General features: G+C 33.2%; 1 protein-coding gene across 5 annotated transcripts; it reads left to right on the top strand.

Moving 5' to 3' along the window:
* The first annotated feature begins 8011 nt into the window (after positions 1 to 8011).
* LOC123212436 (serine/threonine-protein phosphatase 4 regulatory subunit 3-like) lies at positions 8012 to 20631 on the top strand. 5 transcript variants are annotated; one of them, XM_044631573.1, is made up of 24 exons: positions 8019 to 8409; positions 10447 to 10527; positions 10683 to 10782; positions 11126 to 11210; positions 11339 to 11388; positions 11945 to 12024; positions 13144 to 13203; positions 14227 to 14326; positions 14431 to 14508; positions 15054 to 15121; positions 15248 to 15316; positions 15399 to 15476; positions 15554 to 15649; positions 16200 to 16270; positions 16420 to 16497; positions 16622 to 16715; positions 17133 to 17231; positions 17706 to 17917; positions 18010 to 18124; positions 18786 to 18917; positions 19007 to 19114; positions 19193 to 19302; positions 19386 to 19481; positions 19570 to 20631. In XM_044631573.1, exons 1-24 carry the CDS (start codon positions 8365 to 8367, stop codon positions 20096 to 20098), a joined length of 2634 nt encoding a protein of 877 aa, XP_044487508.1. In that variant the 5' UTR covers positions 8019 to 8364; the 3' UTR covers positions 20099 to 20631. The 5 variants fall into 5 exon arrangements, 2 of the variants coding, with proteins under 2 accessions (XP_044487507.1, XP_044487508.1); XM_044631572.1 differs by having other exon boundaries at positions 8017 to 8409; positions 19007 to 19302; XR_006501544.1 differs by lacking the exons at positions 18010 to 18124; positions 18786 to 18917; positions 19007 to 19114; ... (1 more) ...; positions 19386 to 19481; positions 19570 to 20631 and adding an exon at positions 17531 to 17613 and having other exon boundaries at positions 8012 to 8409; positions 16627 to 16715; positions 17706 to 17847.
* Positions 20632 to 21889: the final 1258 nt, after the last annotated feature.

The raw sequence follows: 21889 nt of genomic DNA, 5'->3' as shown, positions 1-21889 counted from the left end.
TCGAGCCCGAGCTTGAGCTTTATTTGATATGAAAATCGAGCTCGAACTTGAACCTGAATAATCACCCAAATAGCTCAACGGAGATCGCGAGCCAAGCTTTTGTATTATGTATTGAAAGAATCAGCTTTAAATTCTTCCAGGGGAGGTCTTCTTCTAGCTTCTGATCCTACTCAATTTCTTCTGTCGACTCATTCTCTAGTAAATATAAACTGATATAGTGGGCTTTAGTTGGCCTCATCTCTTCTTCTTTTTCACTTATTTGGCTGATAAATCAGCTAAATCTAAATGTTGTGGAATTTAGAGATTGGTTGGTGAAAGTCAAAGACCCTCTGGAGAGTGTACAAGGCTTTAATGGAGAGGTGTAGTGTGGGGTTGTGTATTTAGTGAAGAATAGTTGTATTACACTTTTCAAATTATTTTAATTTAATTAGAGAAAAATTAAATTTAAATAAATAAATATTTCTCCGTAACTTTTTAGTATCATTTTTTGTCAAAAAGTCAAAATCTTTCATTTTGGCTTGTGCATTCCGCTTTCAAGTTTTAAGTTCAACCTTTCAGTCTCTTACCATCTCACGCACACTACGCATCTTCTGGCTGTTTGTAAACTTTTTATCGTTCGACTTTCAGAAAAACTCATCACTCAGTGCCTTTATCGTTAACTTCAGCATGCAATCGACTCTTTGTACCTTTCAAGTCGAACACTTCCTCAACGCTTCCTTTGTGACGAATCATCTCTATTTTCGGTCATGTTTGGAGGTGACGAGTTCAACAACAACAACAGAAGGCGTATCAAGTTTGTTATTTGTTTACTTGAATTTTTAATTGTTTGTCCAAATTAGAAACCCTAATTTTGGAATTAGAGTTTCTAATTTGGCGGTTTTGTGTTATTTAGTTTAATGTGTTTGTTGGTGTTTTTTTTTTCAGATTAATAATGTGTCCAATAGGCTTACAGATTTAGTTTGCATGCTTACATTTTCACTTTGCACTCACTGCTTATATTTAGGAAAAGAAATTCATGATTATATTATGAGAACTCGGTTGGATTCAGATGAGATAGCTTATATTGATCAACTTGATATGTTAAGAAACCTTAAAAGTTTACATTTTTTTTTTTTTTTGCTTATGGAGATAAAGAAAGCTTAACCACATAGAATGTTATTTTGTACATGTTTTGAAACTACTGGCTCAAAAAAAAAAAAGTAATAAAAAGGCCTAGAATTGTTGTTGACAATGTAGCTAATCATAGCCTAATGCAAAGTAAAACAATTCTAGAGAGTGTCATTTGGTTGATTCTTAAGTGCCATCTTTAACCTTTTTAGCTTTTGAGAATTTATTTGAGTAAAGCATAGCCACGACATCACCAAAATGCTTATCTCTGTGATTTTGTCTATACAATCTTAATGTAATCACCATGATTACAAGTTAAATGTGTAGATTCTGAAGCCAATTGGTGAACTGAGTTTGACTTGAATCTCTGAATGGTCAAAAGACCAACTTTGTCTATGTTTCAACAATTCCATAGACGTCGACATTTTCTTTCAATAAAAAGTTTGGCTATTTATTTTATTTCATATTTCATATTTTATTTTAATCCTTCATTATTTTAATTTTTATATTTTATATTTATTTCATTTATTTTAATTACATTAATAACTAACCATCTCATTTTGGCTGTAATATAAAATTTGACATCAAGAAGAGTGGAACAATTTGGAGCAAGTCGAGATTCATCGTAAGCATCCACAGCTAACATGATGGCTCCTTCTACACGTACATCCATTAAGAGAAAGTCTGTGCAAATTGACGCACGTATACCCACTCAAACGGTTAGAATAGATGATGTGGAAGTTGATATGGCTACAATAGAAGATTTTGATGTTCCATCTTCACCTGAAGAAGATAAAGCAATTGTACGTACCAAAGGACAATTAGAAACACCACCTTCTGTTATTCCACCTTATAAAAGGAGGAAAACATCAGCTGTTTGGGAGTGTTTTTTAGAAGAGATGTTTATTACTATTGGAGATGCTACATATGCAGTATGCAAATATTACAAGAAAAAGTTGAAATTGCAAAAGACCATGGTTACTACCCATTTGACACGACATATGGGTCAATGTGTTGAGAGGAAGAAAGCAATGGGGGAAACATTTAGTTGTGGGGGGACAAACTATATTAGGTTTTGAACGTGCAAACTTAAGGTTATCTACTCCAACCGTGGTGAAAACAAATATGAATTATGAGCACACCAAGGTAAGTTTGAGTTCAATTAATAACGTTTATTGTTACTAGGAAATTGTTATGAAATTAATTGTATTAACTAATACAATAATTATAGTATTGGTGTTTTAGGTTTGAGAGGCCTTAGCTTACCTGGTTATGATATCTGAATTGCCGTTGAGTTATTAATTTTTGTCACGTTCTTTAACCTCTTTACGAAAAAGTTGGAAGGAAACAAGTTAAAGCTGATTGCATTAGAGTTTATCAAGCAGAACGTTTGATATTGAAGAAGACTTTTGAGGAGACTAGAAGGATTAGTATTACTATTGATCTTTGAAAGTCAGATCATCAAAATATTGAATATATGGTAATCACGACACATTGGGTAGACCAGACGTGGTCCCTAAATAAACGAATTATAAATTTTGTGCACCTACCTCTTCCTAGGAGAGGAATAGACATTGCAGCAACAATTTTGAAGTGTTTAAAGGGTTGGGGAATTGAAAATAAGGTAACTTTGCAAAATATTTTTAAAAATACATGTATAATTTTATTGTATGTAATTTCATTAATATTTATTAATTTTGTTTGTAGGTGGAAACTGTCATAGTAGACAATGCTATTGCAAATGATAGTTGCATTAAAAGACTGAAGAAAGATTTCCAAATGCAAATACCTTTGTTGTGTAATGGAAAACTTTTCCATGTTAGGTGCACTACCCATATTGTGAATTTGTTAGTTTAGGATGAGATGGCTATAATTAAACCCATCATAGATAATATTCGAGAAAGTGTGAAGTTTATAAAAGCTAGTAAGACAAGACAAAACAATTTTGCGAAAATTGCTATGCAATGTGGAATAAAATAGAGAAAGTTAGTTTTGGATTGTGCTACACGATGGAATAGTATATACAAAATGCTGACTACAACACTGTAGTTTAGAGAGGTCTTTCTTCGTTTTATGTTTGTTGAATCAAACTATATGTATTACCCCACAAGGGAATAGTGGGAGAGGTTGAAGGTTGTTTGTGACTTTTTAGAAATATTTGATGAGATAACAAAATTAATTTATGGGTTGCAGTATACAACTGCAAATAGGTATTTTCAGGAAGTGTTTAGGATAAAAGAGATCCTTAAAGAGCAAGAATTCGATGAAGATTATGCTATAGCAACAATGGTACGAGCAATGTCAGAAAAATTTAACAAGTATTGGGGTGAGGTGAATTTTCTTATGGCGATTGCTAGCATCATGGATCCTAGGTACTTAAGCTATGATTGATTGTGTTTATTATAATATATATGTATAAAGAAAATGTTTCTAACTTATTAGTTTGTCTTGTGATGATTTCAGGATAAAGTTTTTGATGATTACTTTGACATTTCCCATTTTATATGGTGAAGAAAATGCCCCTGTAGAGATAGAAAATATCAAAAGAATGTTAAAAAAATTATACAATAAATACATTGACATGCTATCATCAGAAAATCCATCTACTACATTTGCACATCAACAACATCAGCTAAGGACCCAACAAACACCATCAAGTATATCAGGTATATTCGATCATTGTTATTAATTGAAACTTTATAACATATCACAAGTTCTAATATTTAATTTACAGGTAAATCATCAAACTCTCGATATTCTCAGAGAAAACATTATGGTATTGGATATAGTTGGCTGCGTTTGAAAGATCATAAAGAGAGAACATACTTGGAAGAAACCATGAAGTTAGAGTTAGAAATGTATTTTGAAGAACGTTGTGTTGAGATACCTGATGATGTCAACTTAGGTGACTTTAATGCGCTTCATTGGTGGAGGGATAATCAACCGATATCTTAGCGATTCCTATTACAATAGTAGCATCTGAGAGCGCATTTAGTGCGAGTAGTAGAGTGTTTGACACGTACAAGTCATTCTTATTGCTAGAAACAGTCAATATGCTAATGTGTGGAATCAATTAGATGAGAACATGTTATAATAGTAAGAAACAAGATGAGGTAGTCAATTACTTACCATAACTGCATGCTCTTTAAATTGATTTTTCATTTAATTGTTGATAGTATGATTAATAGTTTTCATTTATTTTTAATTTCATGAAGTTGGAAGATGAAAGTGAGACTTTTGAGCTTATCTTGCTAGATAAATAAAGATATAAGACAACACAATATTTAATATTATTTGCTTCTTAATTGTTATAATACTATTTGCTTCTTAAGGTAACAGAAGGAAAAAGAACCATGGGGTAATGAGCTGGTGGTTCTTGGCCATCTTTGGCAATAAATCAACAATTTGAAGAGTTTTCATTTTTATTTAAATAATAATTCAAATATTCTATCTTTTCCTCTCAGGTTTGGTAGTCCTTGTAGATCCAAATTTCAAGACATTTGAATTTGCCTAACCTTTTGTTATTCGGAAGTTACTGAAAATTCTGCTGATGCATGAAAAATTTTGCATTCGGTAACAAATTCTGTTAGTCCATTGGTTTCTCAGTAGATATATTACATTACTTTGCATTTATATGACTTAAGTATTTGATGCTTTTTACTATTTCTATTAGTAGTAGAAAGTGATAAGAAGTGAAAATTTAGCTACATTTACATTACTTTGGGCTTCATTTGATGGTTGTTTTATATTGGTATTACAATATTCTTATATCAATTAAAATTCAAACTCAGGCCATAGTTATTTAGATCCGTCCCTAAAAATCTATCAAAAGAAAAGAAAATTGTGCTCTAAAAATATTGTAGTTGATTGTATGAGCTGAAGGTCTAACAAATTTAATTTCTTAATCTAGGGTTAGAATTTCATAAATTTTGTAAGTAATTTTCATGAATATTACTATAAACCCATCTTTTACTAAATCATACATATTTCAACTATGTGGTTATTTGCTTATGGAAAACATTCAAGTAATGTTAAGACAATAAGGTAGTTGATCTTATACAAATAATATAAGATTTTCATTTCTACCTCCTCCCTTTTCTTAATTTGACATTTATTTTTTACCATTCCTGGAAATGAGGTGTTGGCGAAGGCTGCAATGATGTTAAATCATCATCCTCCCCTTCATCTGCTAACAATAAAATATTGAAACAGTTTTCATAGAATTTCGATCACGTTTAAGTTAACAAAAGTGGTGTATAACCAAACGTAACTTGAAAAATTCCAATAAAAACTTTGTAATTTTGAAGGTATTTCAAGGATCAGTAATATGTATGCAAACTAATGAACTCCTTCTTTGGCAGAATTTGATCATAGCATCAGACACCAATATGGTCCTTTTCACTTGGGCAGAAAAGAGGTAGAGAGTGGGAGAGTAAATATAGACTTGGAGGAGGGAGGTATAGAGCAGCTTTTTTGTGGAAAGTAGATAGGAAGGGAGAGTACAACCTCTCGAAGAGCTGTGTGGAAAGGGCATTTGTGTTTGATGGGGTTATTGTAGAAAGTTGTTCTTTTGGGTAAATAGTCTCTACTTAATGTAAATTCTGGAAATTCATATTGTAATGCACAAAAACTCTTCCATTTTTTTTGTAATGAAATTACAATATTTAGATGTATTGAAGTTTTATTTCTACTTGTTGTAATGCACAACAAATGGTTTATTTGAATTTTGGATGTATTGAAGTTTTATTTCTGTTTATGTAACTGGAAATTTAATTGCTCATATATTTCTATCAGGATTCATCAGCTTGGATTGTGGATTACTAAGGAATTCTCCATACTATACTGAAGCAACAACATACATAATTTATACTTCAGATGTTGATTATATAGACACTGGCTCTTCATACTCTGTGCTAGATGAATATATAACTAATAAGCAACGACAAATGTGGCATGTCAGAAGTTTTCTTGAAGGGAAATGAAATTGCTAACATTACAATATTTATATGTGTTAAAAGGAGCACATTGCAAATATTATGATATGTTTTTTTATGACATGATAACATCCTTGGTCTTATCTAGGTCCTCTTTTGACAGCTTTTCAAGGCAAAGACTTATAGCTACAGTAACATATATTTGAAAAATTAAGGGCAACAGAATCTAAAAAAATTTAAAATGCCAAAAAAAAAATTGTGAGATTGGCTTTCCAAAACAATCCTTTTCCGTAGCAAAACTTTGGCTTCCTCTAGTTTCTTTGCCTTTGAGGATATAAAATAATATTAAATGTTGGATGGCAAAAGCAGAATTTGAAAATGATTTTGTTACGGTAGAGAGTCCAAAGCCTGAAAGGAAACATTGTATATCTGCAGTTTGTAAAATTAGCCCTCATATTTTTCCTTTTTTATACAAACTTTAAAAAACAGGCTAAAGCATGCTTACGAGTTAATGCGAATGGAAAAATAACCTTTATTATAAACAAGCAAAATATGAGTAAAATATTGTGTTCAATTAGGATTGTCATATTATATCTTTTCCAGGGACAAGCTCGCGAGCTCGACTTGTTATTGGGCTTATTGAGCCTAGGATGCACACATGTATTTACATGCAAAATGGACTCATTATATTCATAATGTGCTTCAAAGCAAAAATCTCGATTGTTTATATGTTATTCATCTATGTAGAAAAGATAAAAAGTTTTGAAGCCTTATTTACACTTTAAAAATCACTTTAAAAATCGAAGGACAATTATTGTGTAATCAAACTTCTCTTTAGTTAAATGCATGAAAACGATGCTAAAAATATGACTAATCATTATAAAACAACTAGCTATATAAATTTATGTAACAACTACGTGTAGATCAACTCTTGGTAGTTCCATGTTTACTAAGTCACTTTCCATCTTTATCTCTTGCAAATTCATGACAACTATCATGCAATATTTTCTTCCATTTCAGTGATTTGTAATTTCCATCCAAGGTTTGGTTTTAAAACCCTATTTATCTCATAATGACATAAAAAATATATTCTTAAAATAAACTTAGTTAACAAAATATAATTTTAACAAAATATTAGATAATTAAATTATTATATTATTTTTCAAAATTATCATATCACTCGTTAGTTGAATAAATTAAAAAAATTATTATATAATTTTTTTTTTTGCACTCCCATTATTTTCTTTCCCTGTACCTTAGTTGACTTCAAGTATCTCTTTCTCCAACAATGCATCCCAATCTCAATTTTTCAATTCATTCTCTCTTGAATCATCTCCCTTGTACCTATTTTTTGTTTCCAACCACTTTTTCTCCCCTCTCTCCCACTTCGATATGAGATTGCATTGACGACTCCACTTAATTTAGTTAAGGAGTTGTTTATGCAATTCCAAATTGCGGTGAGATGGTTCACGACAGTGGTTTAGAGTTCAGATGCTGAGATCATGAAAAGACGCTAGCACGACCAAGGTTGGCCGTGAACCATATGATGAGAATGACAATCACGTGCACTTGCTTGAAGGGACTTCAAAGATCATCTCCAGCCCACCCTTGATTTGATTATTTCCAGTAAGAAATCGTACAAATTTATTGCCACGTGGCGCATCGATGTCATCACGTTCAAATGATCATCACGTCCCAAGACAGCCAAGCCACTGATTCACGTGCAAACCTGATTGTTGCAGTACATTTTCGTCTCATCATATTTTTCAACGCCCTGTTACGGAAAGATGCCCTGCCCTTCATTACATTACACGTGTTGTTATCATCAAGGGATCCACGACAATTAAACGCGTGGGAATTTATATTAAGCGCACACTCTGATTCATAATGTCAATGGCTTTCTCCGTAGATAGTTGAAAATGTTGAGGGCATTAACGAAATTACGGTTCAAACATATTTATTTAGTTTTCTTTACTTTCCAAATCGAAGGTTGGAGACAGACACTTGCACAGATAAGAATAGAAAGGAAAGAGGGAGGAGGGAGAGACAAAAATTAATATTAAAAACAGTGAGAGAAACAATTAGATAGAGAGAGAATCGAAAGGCTTAAAAGTTCTACTCTGGTACTGGCTATTAGGGCTTCCTATTAATCTTTATGAACCTTAATATCTCCCGCCTTGGTTGATAGATTGATTTGCTTTATCTATCTCTCTCTCCGGTGTTAAAAACCCTAATTTTTGCGCTTTAAGTTGATTACTTTGATTGCGACTTCTGTTCAATTTGCTTGGGTGCGAATTTGAATCGGGGGGAGAGAGGAGCTACGATGGGCGCGCAAGAGAAGTCTCAAGCGAACGCCAGTTCGATGCAGGTTAGTTCGTTTTCTGCTGTTATTATTATTATTATTATTTTTATTTTGCCCTAGAGATGGAGTTGTTACTCGCTAGTGTTGACATGTAGTGGTTTTGTAGCTTGAGGGAGTTGTTATTTTCAAGTTTAGGATTTTGTTTATTGTTGTAGAGTAAGTGTAGTTGTTTTTTTATTCAATTTGATTAGTGTTGGTTGTCGAAGATTGTTTATTTTGTTTCGAAAGGCTGTAGTTGTCTAGTACGAGTTATCTGTAGTTCTTTAATGGAAAATGCACTGTTATGTATGTTGAAGTGAATGGGATAATAGAACTGCTAGTTTGTGCATGAATTGCTGAATAGTGTTTATACTGTCTTTAGGTGCCCCTTTTTTGGCTATTAAAGATAATAGAGCATTGTTTTTGTGATCTGGGCATAGAACTGTGCCGAAGCTGGTACTTGTTTGCTTCTTATTACAATTTATGCAGTTTCAGTGTTTGGTAGAAGTATCAATAGTGTAGTGCAGCTGAAGGTTAGTTGCCTTTAAATGGTCAGACATTCAAAATGTAGCTTGAGCTTATGCGGTTCCCACACGTTTTATTTGGTTCAATTTTTATTGGTTGGTTGGATATTTATGGTTTGTCAATATTTTAGCACGAGGAATTTGGAACCTTGTATGTTTTTTTGGAGGGTATTCTGTTTGTTTATGAGATATAGGTCCCTTTTAAGTGAGAGTCTTCATAAAATGACAAGTGCTGATGTATACTGATCGGTACCAGTGATTGTTTACTTCCTTTCCATCCTTATTTGGCGGTTTTTGCTAGTTTAAACCTGGTTGTGCCACGTATTAATTCTTAAGACATGAAATGCCCTCATATTGTTTACTAGCTGTCATCTTTCCAAAGTGTAAGCATGAGATTGCTAAATTAATAATGGTAATTTACAACAGCAATCGCATGGTGATAATATGGATTGGACATCATATGTGGCTTTATTTTACTGCTATTCAATTTTGTATGATCTTGAGATATTTCCCTTTTTGTGTCATCTACATTTCTACATATATTTTAAGATTTTAGTTTGTCATTTTATACTCCTTGGAGCATAAATGCAATTTTGGAGTCTTAATTTATCTTCCAGTTTCTTTGTTATTGACAAAGAGATATTTGGTGTAATACAGACATGCAAGCACATACTGTAGCTTTACTTTCTGGTTATTGTTTTTCTGTGGAAACACTTGTTGTTATTCTTAAGGTATTCAAATTAATAGTAAGGACTTTAAGAAAACAATGAGTTGTTGCTGCTTAATTTGCAGTAGATAGAGCTTGCTCATGTCTTTGGGAAACTACTCCCAGACGGCATAAATTTTTAAACACTATAATGGTAATTGGGTACTTGGTCTTTATCAGATGGCATAGTGAATACCTCACAGTATTAGTGCTAATGTTTGAGATAGATTAAGAATTTTCTTGTGAGCTTCCTGCATGCTAATGTAAAGTTAGTGCATCATTGACGTTTATCAAATCCTTGTGAGATCTGGAAACTTTGATTGAATTTTTTGTTTTTTGTTTTGCTAATGTGTTTAGTCATGTTGCTTTAATTCCATGTATTCTTGTCAAAGCACCCTCTCACAAAAAAAAAAAAAAAAAAAACAAAGGCACAAACCAAGAACATACTAGCCCCCATTCCAAAAAAACATTACAAAGTAGAAATTTAATCCTCAACTCCTCCAAGGTAAACAAATAAAGAACAACACTGTACAATTCTATGAGTGGGGTGTATTCTTCACAATCAGGAATGTTATTAGCATGACATGAAACTTGTTTGAACATGAAACTGAATATTGCAGCTATTTTGGTGGGAAAAATTGGTTGACTCAATTAACTATTTTATTTGTGACTGGTTGACTCAATTAACTAATTTATTTGTGGATTACCTTCTTTTTAATTTGCTTTTGCACTATGTGGGTCTTGATTTTCTGTAAATTTCCAGATGTTGCATGACTGGTAAATGGCTCATTCAATCCTTTTTTCCTTATTTTTTTTCCCTTTCAAAATTTTCAGCGAGTGAAGGTATATCGTTTGAATGATGATGGTAAATGGGATGACCAAGGTACTGGGCATGTAACTGTTGACTATTTGGAGGTATTTTTAAATCCTTCTCCTGATTTGAATTTTGTATAACTCTGATGGATAACTAGTAGAGTCAATTTCAGCAAACTAGTTGTCAAAAATTCATGATATAGATTATATCTTAAAGATGTCGTGCAACTGGATTGAATGCAAATGTTATGATGCAGAGATCAGAAGAGTTGGGTTTGTTTGTTATTGATGAAGAAGATAATGAGACAATACTTTTGCACCGCATCAGCCCAGACGAAATTTACAGAAAGCAAGAAGGTATGTATATGTGACATTGAATAATCTATCTGTCTTAAGTATTTTCCAATGCCAAGCAAATATGCTGCCACGAAGTGGTTGGTATATATGGTTCTCTTGATCACTTTACTTCAATTCGAATAAATAGGTTTTAGTGTGATGAAGAAATTTTAGAATAACAAAGGCCTTAGGTTGTATCCAAGAGTTTAGGGATTTAACTCTCCTTGGGGCTATTATAAGCTACAAATTTCCTAATTCCTAGGCTTTTGGATCTGGCAGTTTATAAATGGTGGAAAGATTTGGTTCCTTGGTTAAAAATATATGCTTCATAAGTATGTTGTGTTTTTTGTATTCTTATTTTCAGACACAATTATCTCGTGGAGAGACCCAGAATTCTCCACAGAATTGGCTCTTAGCTTCCAAGAAACTACAGGGTGCTCATACATATGGTAACTAAGTGTGTAGTCTTTTGCTCTTTTTATCAATTCCTTGTTCCCAGTTGATACTTTGGGAACCTTGTTCCCTCTTAGTCTGGTCATTTGTTGTAGCTGCTTAATGTAATGCTTATTTTACTCAGGGACAGCATCTGTAATGTGCAGAGGAATCTTAATTTCAGTTCTCTAAACAGTAAGTAGTTGAAAACTTAAGTGTGTGATTCTTATTTTTGTTTTATGTTTTGCATCTTGAATTCAGACAAAATGAGAAATTTATCCAATGAATATGAATTTTATAATATACAATTTTAAGAACCAAAATAATTTGTGGATTACCATAATTATTCAACTCCACTCAAGATTGTTCCTTTATTGTTATAGTTGTGTACTAATGAAAAGATTGTCACTGTTTTTGGCCTTTTAATGAAAAATCTTCAAGATCAGTTTGTGGCCTGAATTTCATTGGAAGGTCACATTTTTTTCTCTTCACAAGTCACTAGTTTACTGTATTTGGTGAAAGTTCTTCATATCTGTTTACGAAACAAAGAACCTGTAAACTATGTAAGAACTTGATGTTCTTCATCCATTTTTGGCTTGAAGTTTTTTTAGCTTAAGGTACGGAGGGATTATAAAGGGAGTTGAGCTTCCTAAACACCATGTTGTGTGAAGCTGCATTGTGCATTTTATTCCTCTATATCTGGTGTGTGGTTTGTGTGAGTCATTGTTAATCTATTTTCTAATTCTTGCAGGTGAGACATTTCATAGCGTGAACAGTGAATTGAGGGAATTGCCAAATGTTGAGCTTTCCACACTTCCATTAATACTTAAGGTTCTTATGGGTTCTCCCCTCTTTTATTTCTGTATTTGGTTTCTTTTCAGGAGTTACAATAATTTTCAATTTTTTCTTTTCTTCTGAGGTTCACTATAAATACTTGTTTTAAGACATAGATATCACCGTTAATTGTTGGCATTGAAACTTTTGTGTAGTGCTATCACCAACTTTTGACTTGGTGACATTTCTTTTATTACAAATCAAAGCTCATGTTTTTCCTGCATGTCATGCTTATTTTAAGGCTGTTTAACTTGGAGAAGCAACATTGAAAATCATGATTTCTGCCATAATCACTTTGCTCTAATTTCATTGTTCTTACTGGGAGTTCACCATGGATATTGTTTTTCTCTGTTTGATTTATGTCACATTTACTGGTTGCTATCCTTGTCTCTAAGATTGACAGTTGCCTTTTACATGGATTTTTTGTATTTTAGAAAGTTCAGTTGCTAAAGAATGATTGAAGTTTCTGTTACAGACTTGCTTGCCTACATTTGGTGGAGATAATTTATGAATGCATGTATTTGCTCAAAGTAATAAGAAAAGAATTTCTGTAAAGCAAGCAATAATTGTGCATTAACTGGCTGGTTTTTATGAATAGTTGGAACAAGACGTTGGGAGTTGCCTTTAAACTCTGTTCTATCTTTTTAAATAAACAGGCCAATTGCCTTTTGTGTTGCTATTAACAGATAGTATCATGTAGTTTAAATCTTATTCTGAACTTAATGCATGGATATATCTAAAAGGGTCTAAACATAGCATGTCCTTCTCTAATGCGGTATTGTACACTAGTAAAGCATATTTCTGGTGGATCAGTATTAGGATTAATGTGTGAACCAGCTAAGCAAACCAAAGCTGATGATTATAGTTTCTAAAAATTGAAAGGGTTGCAAAGGATGCGGTATCCTAAATTGCATATACGATATCTCTTATATCCTTACACTAGAAATATGATGTATCTAGTTGTCTTTCTTTCATCATTGTATTTGTGACTGTGTGTGTCTTTCATGCATACACATGCGAACAATGCTATCCTTTATTTTTGGGAGTGACATTTTAGCTTATATTTTATTTGTATTATGTATCACAATTGTTGAATGAACTGATTGATTATTGCAGACTGTGACAGAGAGTGGCATTGCAGATCAACTGCGGCTGACGGAACTTTTACTGAGCGATGTAAGTTTATTGTAGATTTGTTGGTTTTTGCATAGTTTCTATATCTAATAGATCTAGCTGCGAACATAGTGGATGTTGTCTTAAAAATTTAATTTGATGGGTGGCCATTTATCAGTTATTGAAGGTGTTCAAACTGTGTTGGTCTTGTGCTCAAACTGTATTGGTCTTTCTTCTATAATAATTGTTTCTCTAGTTAAAAGGTTTGATTAAGGTTTAGAAACTCTTTGCCAGAGCACCAAAAGTTAACATTTTGAAGAAGCTTTCTGTGTTTAATATAGTTCAAATGTTGATGACATGCAGTTACAAAGATGTCCAAGAATGGGCTAATGCAGCTAGATCCTGTCATGTATAAGTTTGAATTTCTCAGTGTTGAAATATTTTTTTTCTGAAATATAAAATATATTGCATTTCAAAATGCATATAAACCGGAAAAGATGAGATAAGAAAAGTTTGCATAAAATTCTTAATGATAATGTCTATTGTGTTTTGTTATTTGAGTGCACATCTTGGATGTAATATTTGAGACATGTCAAGAATGGTTGCATTGCTTTTTGATAATTACTACAATTTGTACATTATTGTGTAGTAGCTTGCTATTTGGAGAGAAACATTATTGATCACTGAACTCTTTGTAAAAATTGATTTGGTGCTTCTGTTCACACTTTTGAGCTCTTCATCTGGATATGAAGATTTTTTTTTTTTCACTTTTAAGATTTCCAGCCTGCACTTTTTTCATTCTAATTTATGTATAATCTACCATTTATGTCCAGTTTGTTGTGTAATCATGCCACTTATTCATTCTTAGTTTAACATATGTTTTGGAATTGATTTTACCTATCATATTTACATTCTTTAATCTGTAACTATATCTAGTTCTAGGTTATGGTTCTTTTATGAATCTTTAACACTGTTATATTATTTGCTTTGATATTTTTATTTTTAAATGTCTTTAACAATATCTTGATTTGATTTTGAGCTGACATTTTTTGATTACTTTGAATGACATTTATATTCTTAATGCAGCAAGATTTCTTCCAGAAGCTGATGGATCTTTTTCGAATATGTGAAGACTTGGAAAATGTTGATGGCCTTCATATGATATTCAAAATAGTCAAAGAGATCAGTCAGTACTCCTACATTTTTATCTTATGAATCTTTTATCAGTTGACTGCTAAATGTATGGGTTCTTGTTAATCATCAATTATTTACATTTTTGGTTACTTGCAGTTATGCTCAATAGTTCTCAGATCTTTGAGAAAATTTTTGGGGATGAGTTGATCATGGATATTATTGGTTCCCTTGAGTGTAAGTTTCATTGCTCTGTCAATGTTAGTTTTGGTGTTAACATGGAATATGTATTTATCATTTGTTACTGTTAGGATCTCAAGTGCAAGAGATGAGATTTGGATTCCACATTGGATTATATGGTCTTGGGTTCTCTTATCTCAAATAACTAGCTTTTGAGGTGTGGTTCTCCTAAGGTTCATATAATTTGGTATCAGAGTTATCATCACATCTTCTAGTTGTAATCGTGTAGTGCGGGTGGTGACGCTGACATTGCAGTGTTCCCCTAGGGCTAGTAGGGAGCTAGTGCACAACCAGCCCGCGTGTGCGTTAGGGCTGTGGAGTGTAATGGTATGTTAGGATTCCAAGTGCAAAATATGAGACTTGGATCCTATATTAGAAAGTATGAACAACTATTGTGAGGTTTATATTGTCTTAGGTTTTCCCATCTCAATAGCTAGTTTTTGAGGTGTAGTTCTCCTAAAATTTATGTCAGCTACTTATTGATGGTGATCAAATGGTCTCGACATTTTTATCTCTTTCAAAAATTTTTCTCTCTTCTGCAGATGATCCTGAGGTTCCTCATGTTCAACATCATCGAAATTTTTTAAAAGATCATGTTGTTTTCAAGGAGGTAACATATTGTCAACTGGTTCTTTTCTTTTCATTGGGGATAGGAGTGAGCGGTTGAGCAAGACAGATATAGCAAAGGAAGTCATTTTTTTTTACTTAAATATACTTCTTTAAATCATTTTTGTAGGCCATTCCAATAAAAGATTCCCTGGTCCTTTCAAAGATACACCAGACTTACAGAATTGGTTATTTAAAGGTTTGGACCGTAAATGCTAAGCTTAACAATTTCTTGAATGCATATATGATATGCGGTTCTGACCTTATATTACTTCTCATAGGATGTTGTTTTGGCTAGAGTGTTGGATGAATCGACCATTGCGAATCTCAATTCAATAATTCATGGGAATAATGCCATTGTAAGATTTGAAAGCTGATTGTTCAAGAATACAAAGTTCTATCTTATTTTATATTTAACATTAATATTCCTTTATAGGTTGTCTCCTTGTTAAAGGATGACAACACCTTCATTCAGGAACTATTTGCTACACTGAGGTCACCTGCCACCTCTGCAGAATCCAAGAAAAATTTGGTAATGCCCAATATCGAATTACTTTTTATCCTCTTTAAGCCATGATATTGGAGAACTGCTGTTTGATCATTCATTTATTTTATTCTCATTGTACTTTTAGTCTCTCAGTCATTCCTTTTGATTGTCTTTTTTTTTTTTTTTTGGGAAACCCTGGAATTTATTGGATCATGGCTGGAATTTCTGCTTACTTGTGTCCTTATTAGTCGCATAATTATCAAGTGGCTTCTTTTTTGGTTGAATTATAAAATGATACTTCTAAATGTATAGATGAAGACAGCTAAATGTCTTCTTTACTTGGGGACCTTTGTCTTGAATAGAATAGAATGACTGTCTTATAATCAGGCATCACTCTCCATAACTGTAATTTTTAAAGAGATTTTTTTTTTTCTAGTTTTAGAAGTATGATCATAGGTTGTAACAATGTGATGTTATCATATTGAAACAGATTTGTAAGACTGGAATTTTTTTTTTTTTTTTTGAAGTTACTTCTGTTTAATCCTTTATTGCTTTTCCTGCCATCTTGTTGACCCTGCTTATTTCATGGAAACAGGTATATTTCTTGCTTGAGTTTTGTAGTTTAAGCAAGAGCCTGCAAATGGTCCAGCAGCTCCGGCTATTTAGGTAGGCTATTGCTGAAGTTACAGGTTTCTATTGCTACTGCATGCTTGTGGCTAAATCTTTGATTTTGAGAATTCTTGAGTTCCTTTTTAGATGATAATGTTTATTTTGAGTAATATATGTTTTCATAAGTCAAAGTTACATTGTTGTAGGGATCTCATGAATGAAGGTATCTTTGACATAATCGCTGATGCTTTGCAAAGTCAAGATAAAAAGCTTGTATTAACTGGGTATTGATGGCACCTTAATATCTATCTCTATCCGCTTAACTATTTTTTGTTTTTGTGCTTTTCATTTTTCATTGCCGTGCCTATTATTTTACGCCTAACAAATAGGCCATTCTAATGGATGCAGGACAGATATCCTCATTTTGTTCCTGAATCAGGATCCAAACCTTTTGCGTTCTTATGTTGTTCGGCCAGAAGGAGTTCCACTTCTAGGACTCCTGGTAAGAATTTTGTGTTTTTGATCATCTTGTGAACATTTTGTGAGATCTTATATCCATCTAATTAACCAGTATCTACCCCATCATGAACAAAACGACTTTCCCTGTCCAAAAAAAAATGTCTTTGCAAAAATTGAGGCCTTGATTTTCCCAACATTTGCTAGACATAAATTAGCACTTGTCTCTTAAATGGTCCAACTATCCAAATTAAAGTATATTTGCACATTTAGATTCTGCTTGCAACTCAGTGTGGATCTAAAAATTGGAAGCTGGAAATCAAGTGAACAGTTATAAGCTGGTTTTTGTTCTTTACAGAACTGTAGATCTAATTTCATTGGAACAAATAGGGGTATTGATCTTTGAAATATTTGTTTTGTCAGTGAGGATGTCTAAATTATGGTTGTAACTTGTATACTACAGGTTAAAGGAATGCTAACAGATTTTGGGGATGACATGCACTGCCAGTTTCTAGAAATTCTTCGTAGTTTAATGGATTCATACACATTGTCAGGAGCTCAGGTGCTTATGCAACTTTTTATTTTCCAAAAAAATATGTTAAATGAGGGATGACATTTGCCTGTAAACTGTTGGATTATTTTGTTGATTGCTGTTTTGTTTTCTTTTTCAACAAGGCCTTTCTTTATGTTTTTCTCATGGTATATTGATAATTGTAGTGACTTTTTTCACCACTTGTGTATTGTTCATTTGTTATTTTCCCTTATTGCTGTATTATTTATATTCATCATCATATTTCAAGCTTTATATTTGTGATGATTTTGAATTTGGAGCCTGCAACGCATTTGAGTTTATTTATGCAGGTGTAACAGTTTGAAAATTGATTTGTACTTTATTATATTTATCTGCTGAAATGTTGGAAAAACTTTGTCCGTAAAACTTTCATGTAAGCTTAAGATTCTCTTGTCAACTTTTTTGTTCTATTAGTACTCTGAATTCATGTCACTGAATATTTGATATTACTTATGTTTGCTGCAGAGGGATACCATTATTGATATCTTTTATGAGAAGCATTTGGGTCAATTAATTGATGTTATAACAGCATCATGTCTCCCCAAAGGTGCTGCTCAATCAGTTGGTGGCGAATCTGTGGTTGGTGGAGTAGAAATTGAAAGCACAAGGCCTGAAATACTCTCAAATATATGTGAACTGCTATGCTTTTGTGTTCTGCACCATCCTTACAGAATAAAGTAATTATTTGGATGCCTCTAGTCTTATCACCTTGATTAAATTCCTGCTGTGTTAAAAATCAATTTGTGGGGTGTTCTTTTTGTGTTTACAGGTGTAATTTTCTTCTTAATAACGTTATAGATAAAGTTTTGTTACTAACACGGAGAAGGGAAAAATATCTAGTTGTTGCCGCTGTTCGATTTGTTCGTACAATTCTTTCTCGCCATGTAAGTGACTTCATTTTGTTCATTTGATATATGTAGTCATGTGAATGATGATACCATGGATTTGATGGTCAGATGCTGAATGTGAATTTCTTCTTTCCTTGATTCAACTATGTATGAGGAGAATAAGAGTATAAATTGGACTTAACCTAGAATTAGAGCTACATGGATGGGGAATTTGAGAATTACTTGTGAGGTAACAAATGCTATTGACATGGTTAAAGGACTGACACAATCAAATTGTTATTTTTATATGGTGCTGCTATTTAACAAAGAATTGATTGTGTTGGTTTAAAGTGGCATTCATTTTAGAGGGTTCTGGGTCTAAGTATTGCAAGTGCATTGCTTTTGGTTGCCAGCAAGTTATTTCACCTTGTGAAAGAGTGGGAAAACCTCTCTGAGGAGGAATATTATTATTAAATTGCCTTTAACTTCTCAATTCTCTCTTCAGTTGTACTTTTCCTCTTCCCCTCACGTGACATCTGAGCGTGTTGGCACTTTTTAGATTATTGTAAATTTTATGAAGGCAACTTGTTTTATCTGTGCTTCATGTTGCATTTCATACTTCCAGCTCTTCAGCCCTTCTGTTAAATTGTGTTTCCTGTAAATTTGCAAGTTGTTTTCACGTACTTGTTTTACCAGTTTTTTGTCCGTCATTCTGCAGGATGAACATCTGATAAATCATATTGTAAAGAATAATATTCTTAAACCAATTGTGGATGTTTTTGTTGCAAATGGCAATCGTTATAATCTGCTGAACTCTGCAGTTTTGGAGCTCTTTGAGTACATCCGCAAGGTGCCCATCATTTTCTAAGCTTATCCTTTTTGTTATTATAATCTTATAATGTGAAAGATTTTGTCCACTTATTACTTAATTTCATGCAGGAAAATCTAAAGTCATTGCTTAAATACATTGTTGATTCATTCTGGAATCAGTTGGTTAATTTTGAGTATTTGGCTTCTATTTGTTCTTTCAAAGTTAAATATGAGCAGGTATTTTCCATTCCCTGCATGTTTTCCACCAGTTTACTTCAGATTAAGATTCTTTGCCCTTACAAGTTTTGTTTTCAGTGCTTGGAAAATAGTGGAACCAAAAGTAATGTTAATTCACTGGACTCAAGAAAACGAGGTGATGAGCGTGCCCTGGAGAAAGAAGAGGAAGATTACTTTAATGAAGACAGGTGTGTATTATGTATAGAAATATATCAACAGAACTTTCTTCCAATTTTCTTTCCCATATCACTTAATTTGGATTCAAAAGCAGTGACGAAGAGGATACAGCATCTGCCTCTCACACCCAGAGAACTCAGGCTCAGCCAGTTTTAACCAATGGAGTAGCTGCAAGCTACACATCATTAAGGTATTATGATTGCCTCATCCTAGAGAATTGACCCAGTACATCTTGCAGTGTGTTTATTATATAGTTTGCTTTTCTGTGTTGATTGTAGTCCAAGATCTGGTGGACTTGTTGACTATGATGATGATGAAGATGATGAAGACTACAGACCACCTCCTAGAAAACAATCAGAAGCTTCAGAGGAAGATGAAGGAATAATGGCATCTCTCAGGTTGAAGCGTAAATTGTCTGTTCCCAAGGAAAAGGAGCCTGAACTAGTGAAGAAGCAGCGGTTGGGTAAAACCTCAAAGCCAAGAGATAGCGTTGTATTTGCTGCTTTGTGTTCAACACTAAGCCAGGCAGTGCGACCTGGCAAGAAAGCTGCAAGAAGCACGCAATTAAGTCCTCATACAACTGATGGGAGCAAGGGCATCGGTGAACAGGAACCGGCTTCTAATTCTCTGAATAGAGATAACAGTGGCAGTTCAGACGAGGAAAATTATAGAGAAAGGGAGTCCACTGCTTCAAGGAGTTGTTCGGATTGCCTGCATACCAGTTCAGATAATCGACAGCTAAGCAGTGATGACTGCCCTTTGATACCACCAAAATCCTCTCCAGAAATGGCTGTAAATGGATCTTAAGTTATTTTTTGGAAATTTTCTTGTCCTTTTTGTTATCGAACCAATGATAGTTGAAGAGCTGGGCAACTGAAGAAATGGCGTGCTTTAGAAGAGAGTGGGTGAAAGTGGTTTTGGGGTTGAATGGAAAGTAGATGAGTATACTTATATATTGGTACCAAAGGGCCTAAGGAATTCAATGCTGGTGATGTGATATAGGCCCAGTCTTCCCCGTTTGCTGGAAAGATTTATATATAGCTTTGATTTTCTTTGTTTTATTTAATCTATTCTTCTTTTAGGTATGTGATTATGATAGAAAAGGGCATCAAATATGCCCTTCATAGTGTTCCTTTTTTGTCAGTTTTGTGGTGGTTGTGGGTGATATAGAGTTGAGGAAGGTTAGGAAGGAAGGCCAAATTTTCACTTGTAGAAGAACAAGAAACCTCATTTATAGACCCCTTTGTAAATTAAAACTTGGTATCGGGCGACGTACTTTCCAAGGCTTTTGTGCTATTGCTATATTTCATAAGCAAAATTAAAATCTGTTCACTCTTAAATTTCATCATTTTTCTTAAATTATTTTTATTCTTCAAACTTTATAATTTGCTAATATTTCCAAATCTATTGCTGCAATGCATGGATAGGTTATTCTGCAAAATTAAAACTCATGGGAAGAGGCATGGGTATGCATTCACAGAGCCATTGGACATTTGGTTAACGTGGATGCGTTCAACAACTTAAGTGCTTGCAAAAGCGCTTCTTCCCTGAGAAATGTTGGTAGGAAAAATATATCTTTTTGTAGAGTGAGCGTTTGGGGGCATTACTGAGACTGACAGGTCAGTGATGGTAACAGGGACAATTATAAGTTTGCGGTTGGGTAGACCATTAGCCAATCCATTCAAAACCAGTGACAATTATAAGCTTATGGTTGGGTAGACTTGGTTTTTTGAAAAGCATCAGTTTGATGTAAAGACACATAGGAATGATGCAAAGGGATATTTAGTCATTTTAACTATATTTTAGGATTAGTATTTGATTTCTTAAGCCTGCAAATGAAGAGTTGGTTCATTATTGTTGATTAATTAAGAACATGAAGGCTTGTATCATTATGGTTGACATATTTGATTTTTTGGGTTATGTGATGCAGTTATGCTTTAATTTCGAGTACTCTTGGTGAATGACTGAAGGATTTCAGGGCCATAAGAGTGGCTTTGATTTTGTTATAGAATTATAATGCACTGGTGGTTTGCAAATATTTATTCAGCTACACATTGTATTTGTTCATCCAAAATAATGACACAAGCGCTCAGTTGCAGGCTTTAGCGCAAAGCAAATAATGAATGTTTAAAAGCTTTCTTTTGCTATACACACTCTTTATTTTCAAAGCAAGAGCAACCTCTTTATAGATCTGACTGTTATTGTTACTGCTTATTCAAAAAAATAAAAAAATAAAAAAATAAATAAATAAAATGTCACAAAGCTAAGTTCTTAAACCAAACTAAACATATAACTTTTGTACCACTAAAGCACAAAAAAACTACATATCAAGAAAAATAATGATATCAGCCCCTTTATTTGCAAAAATTGTCGTCATGTGAGCATGGTTTTATTAATTATGAAATATTCTTCCCTGTGGATTATCCTTTTTTTCTTGACTTTCTCTGATGCATTCTTCCTTCTCATCGTTTCTTCTGGCACCCTATCGCAATTACATACATAATTATCTGTAAAGAAAAGTAACTCTGACAAATCAAACTTTTTTTGGTTATTTATATAATTGATTTTATTATATTTTTTATTAAATAATAATATTTT

Source organism: Mangifera indica, chromosome 3 (genome assembly GCF_011075055.1).
Source record: "Mangifera indica cultivar Alphonso chromosome 3, CATAS_Mindica_2.1, whole genome shotgun sequence".
NCBI classification, from domain to species: domain Eukaryota; kingdom Viridiplantae; phylum Streptophyta; class Magnoliopsida; order Sapindales; family Anacardiaceae; genus Mangifera; species Mangifera indica.
The sequence above is the reverse complement of the archived record's forward strand: the minus strand, read 5'-3'. Positions and strand labels throughout refer to the sequence as shown.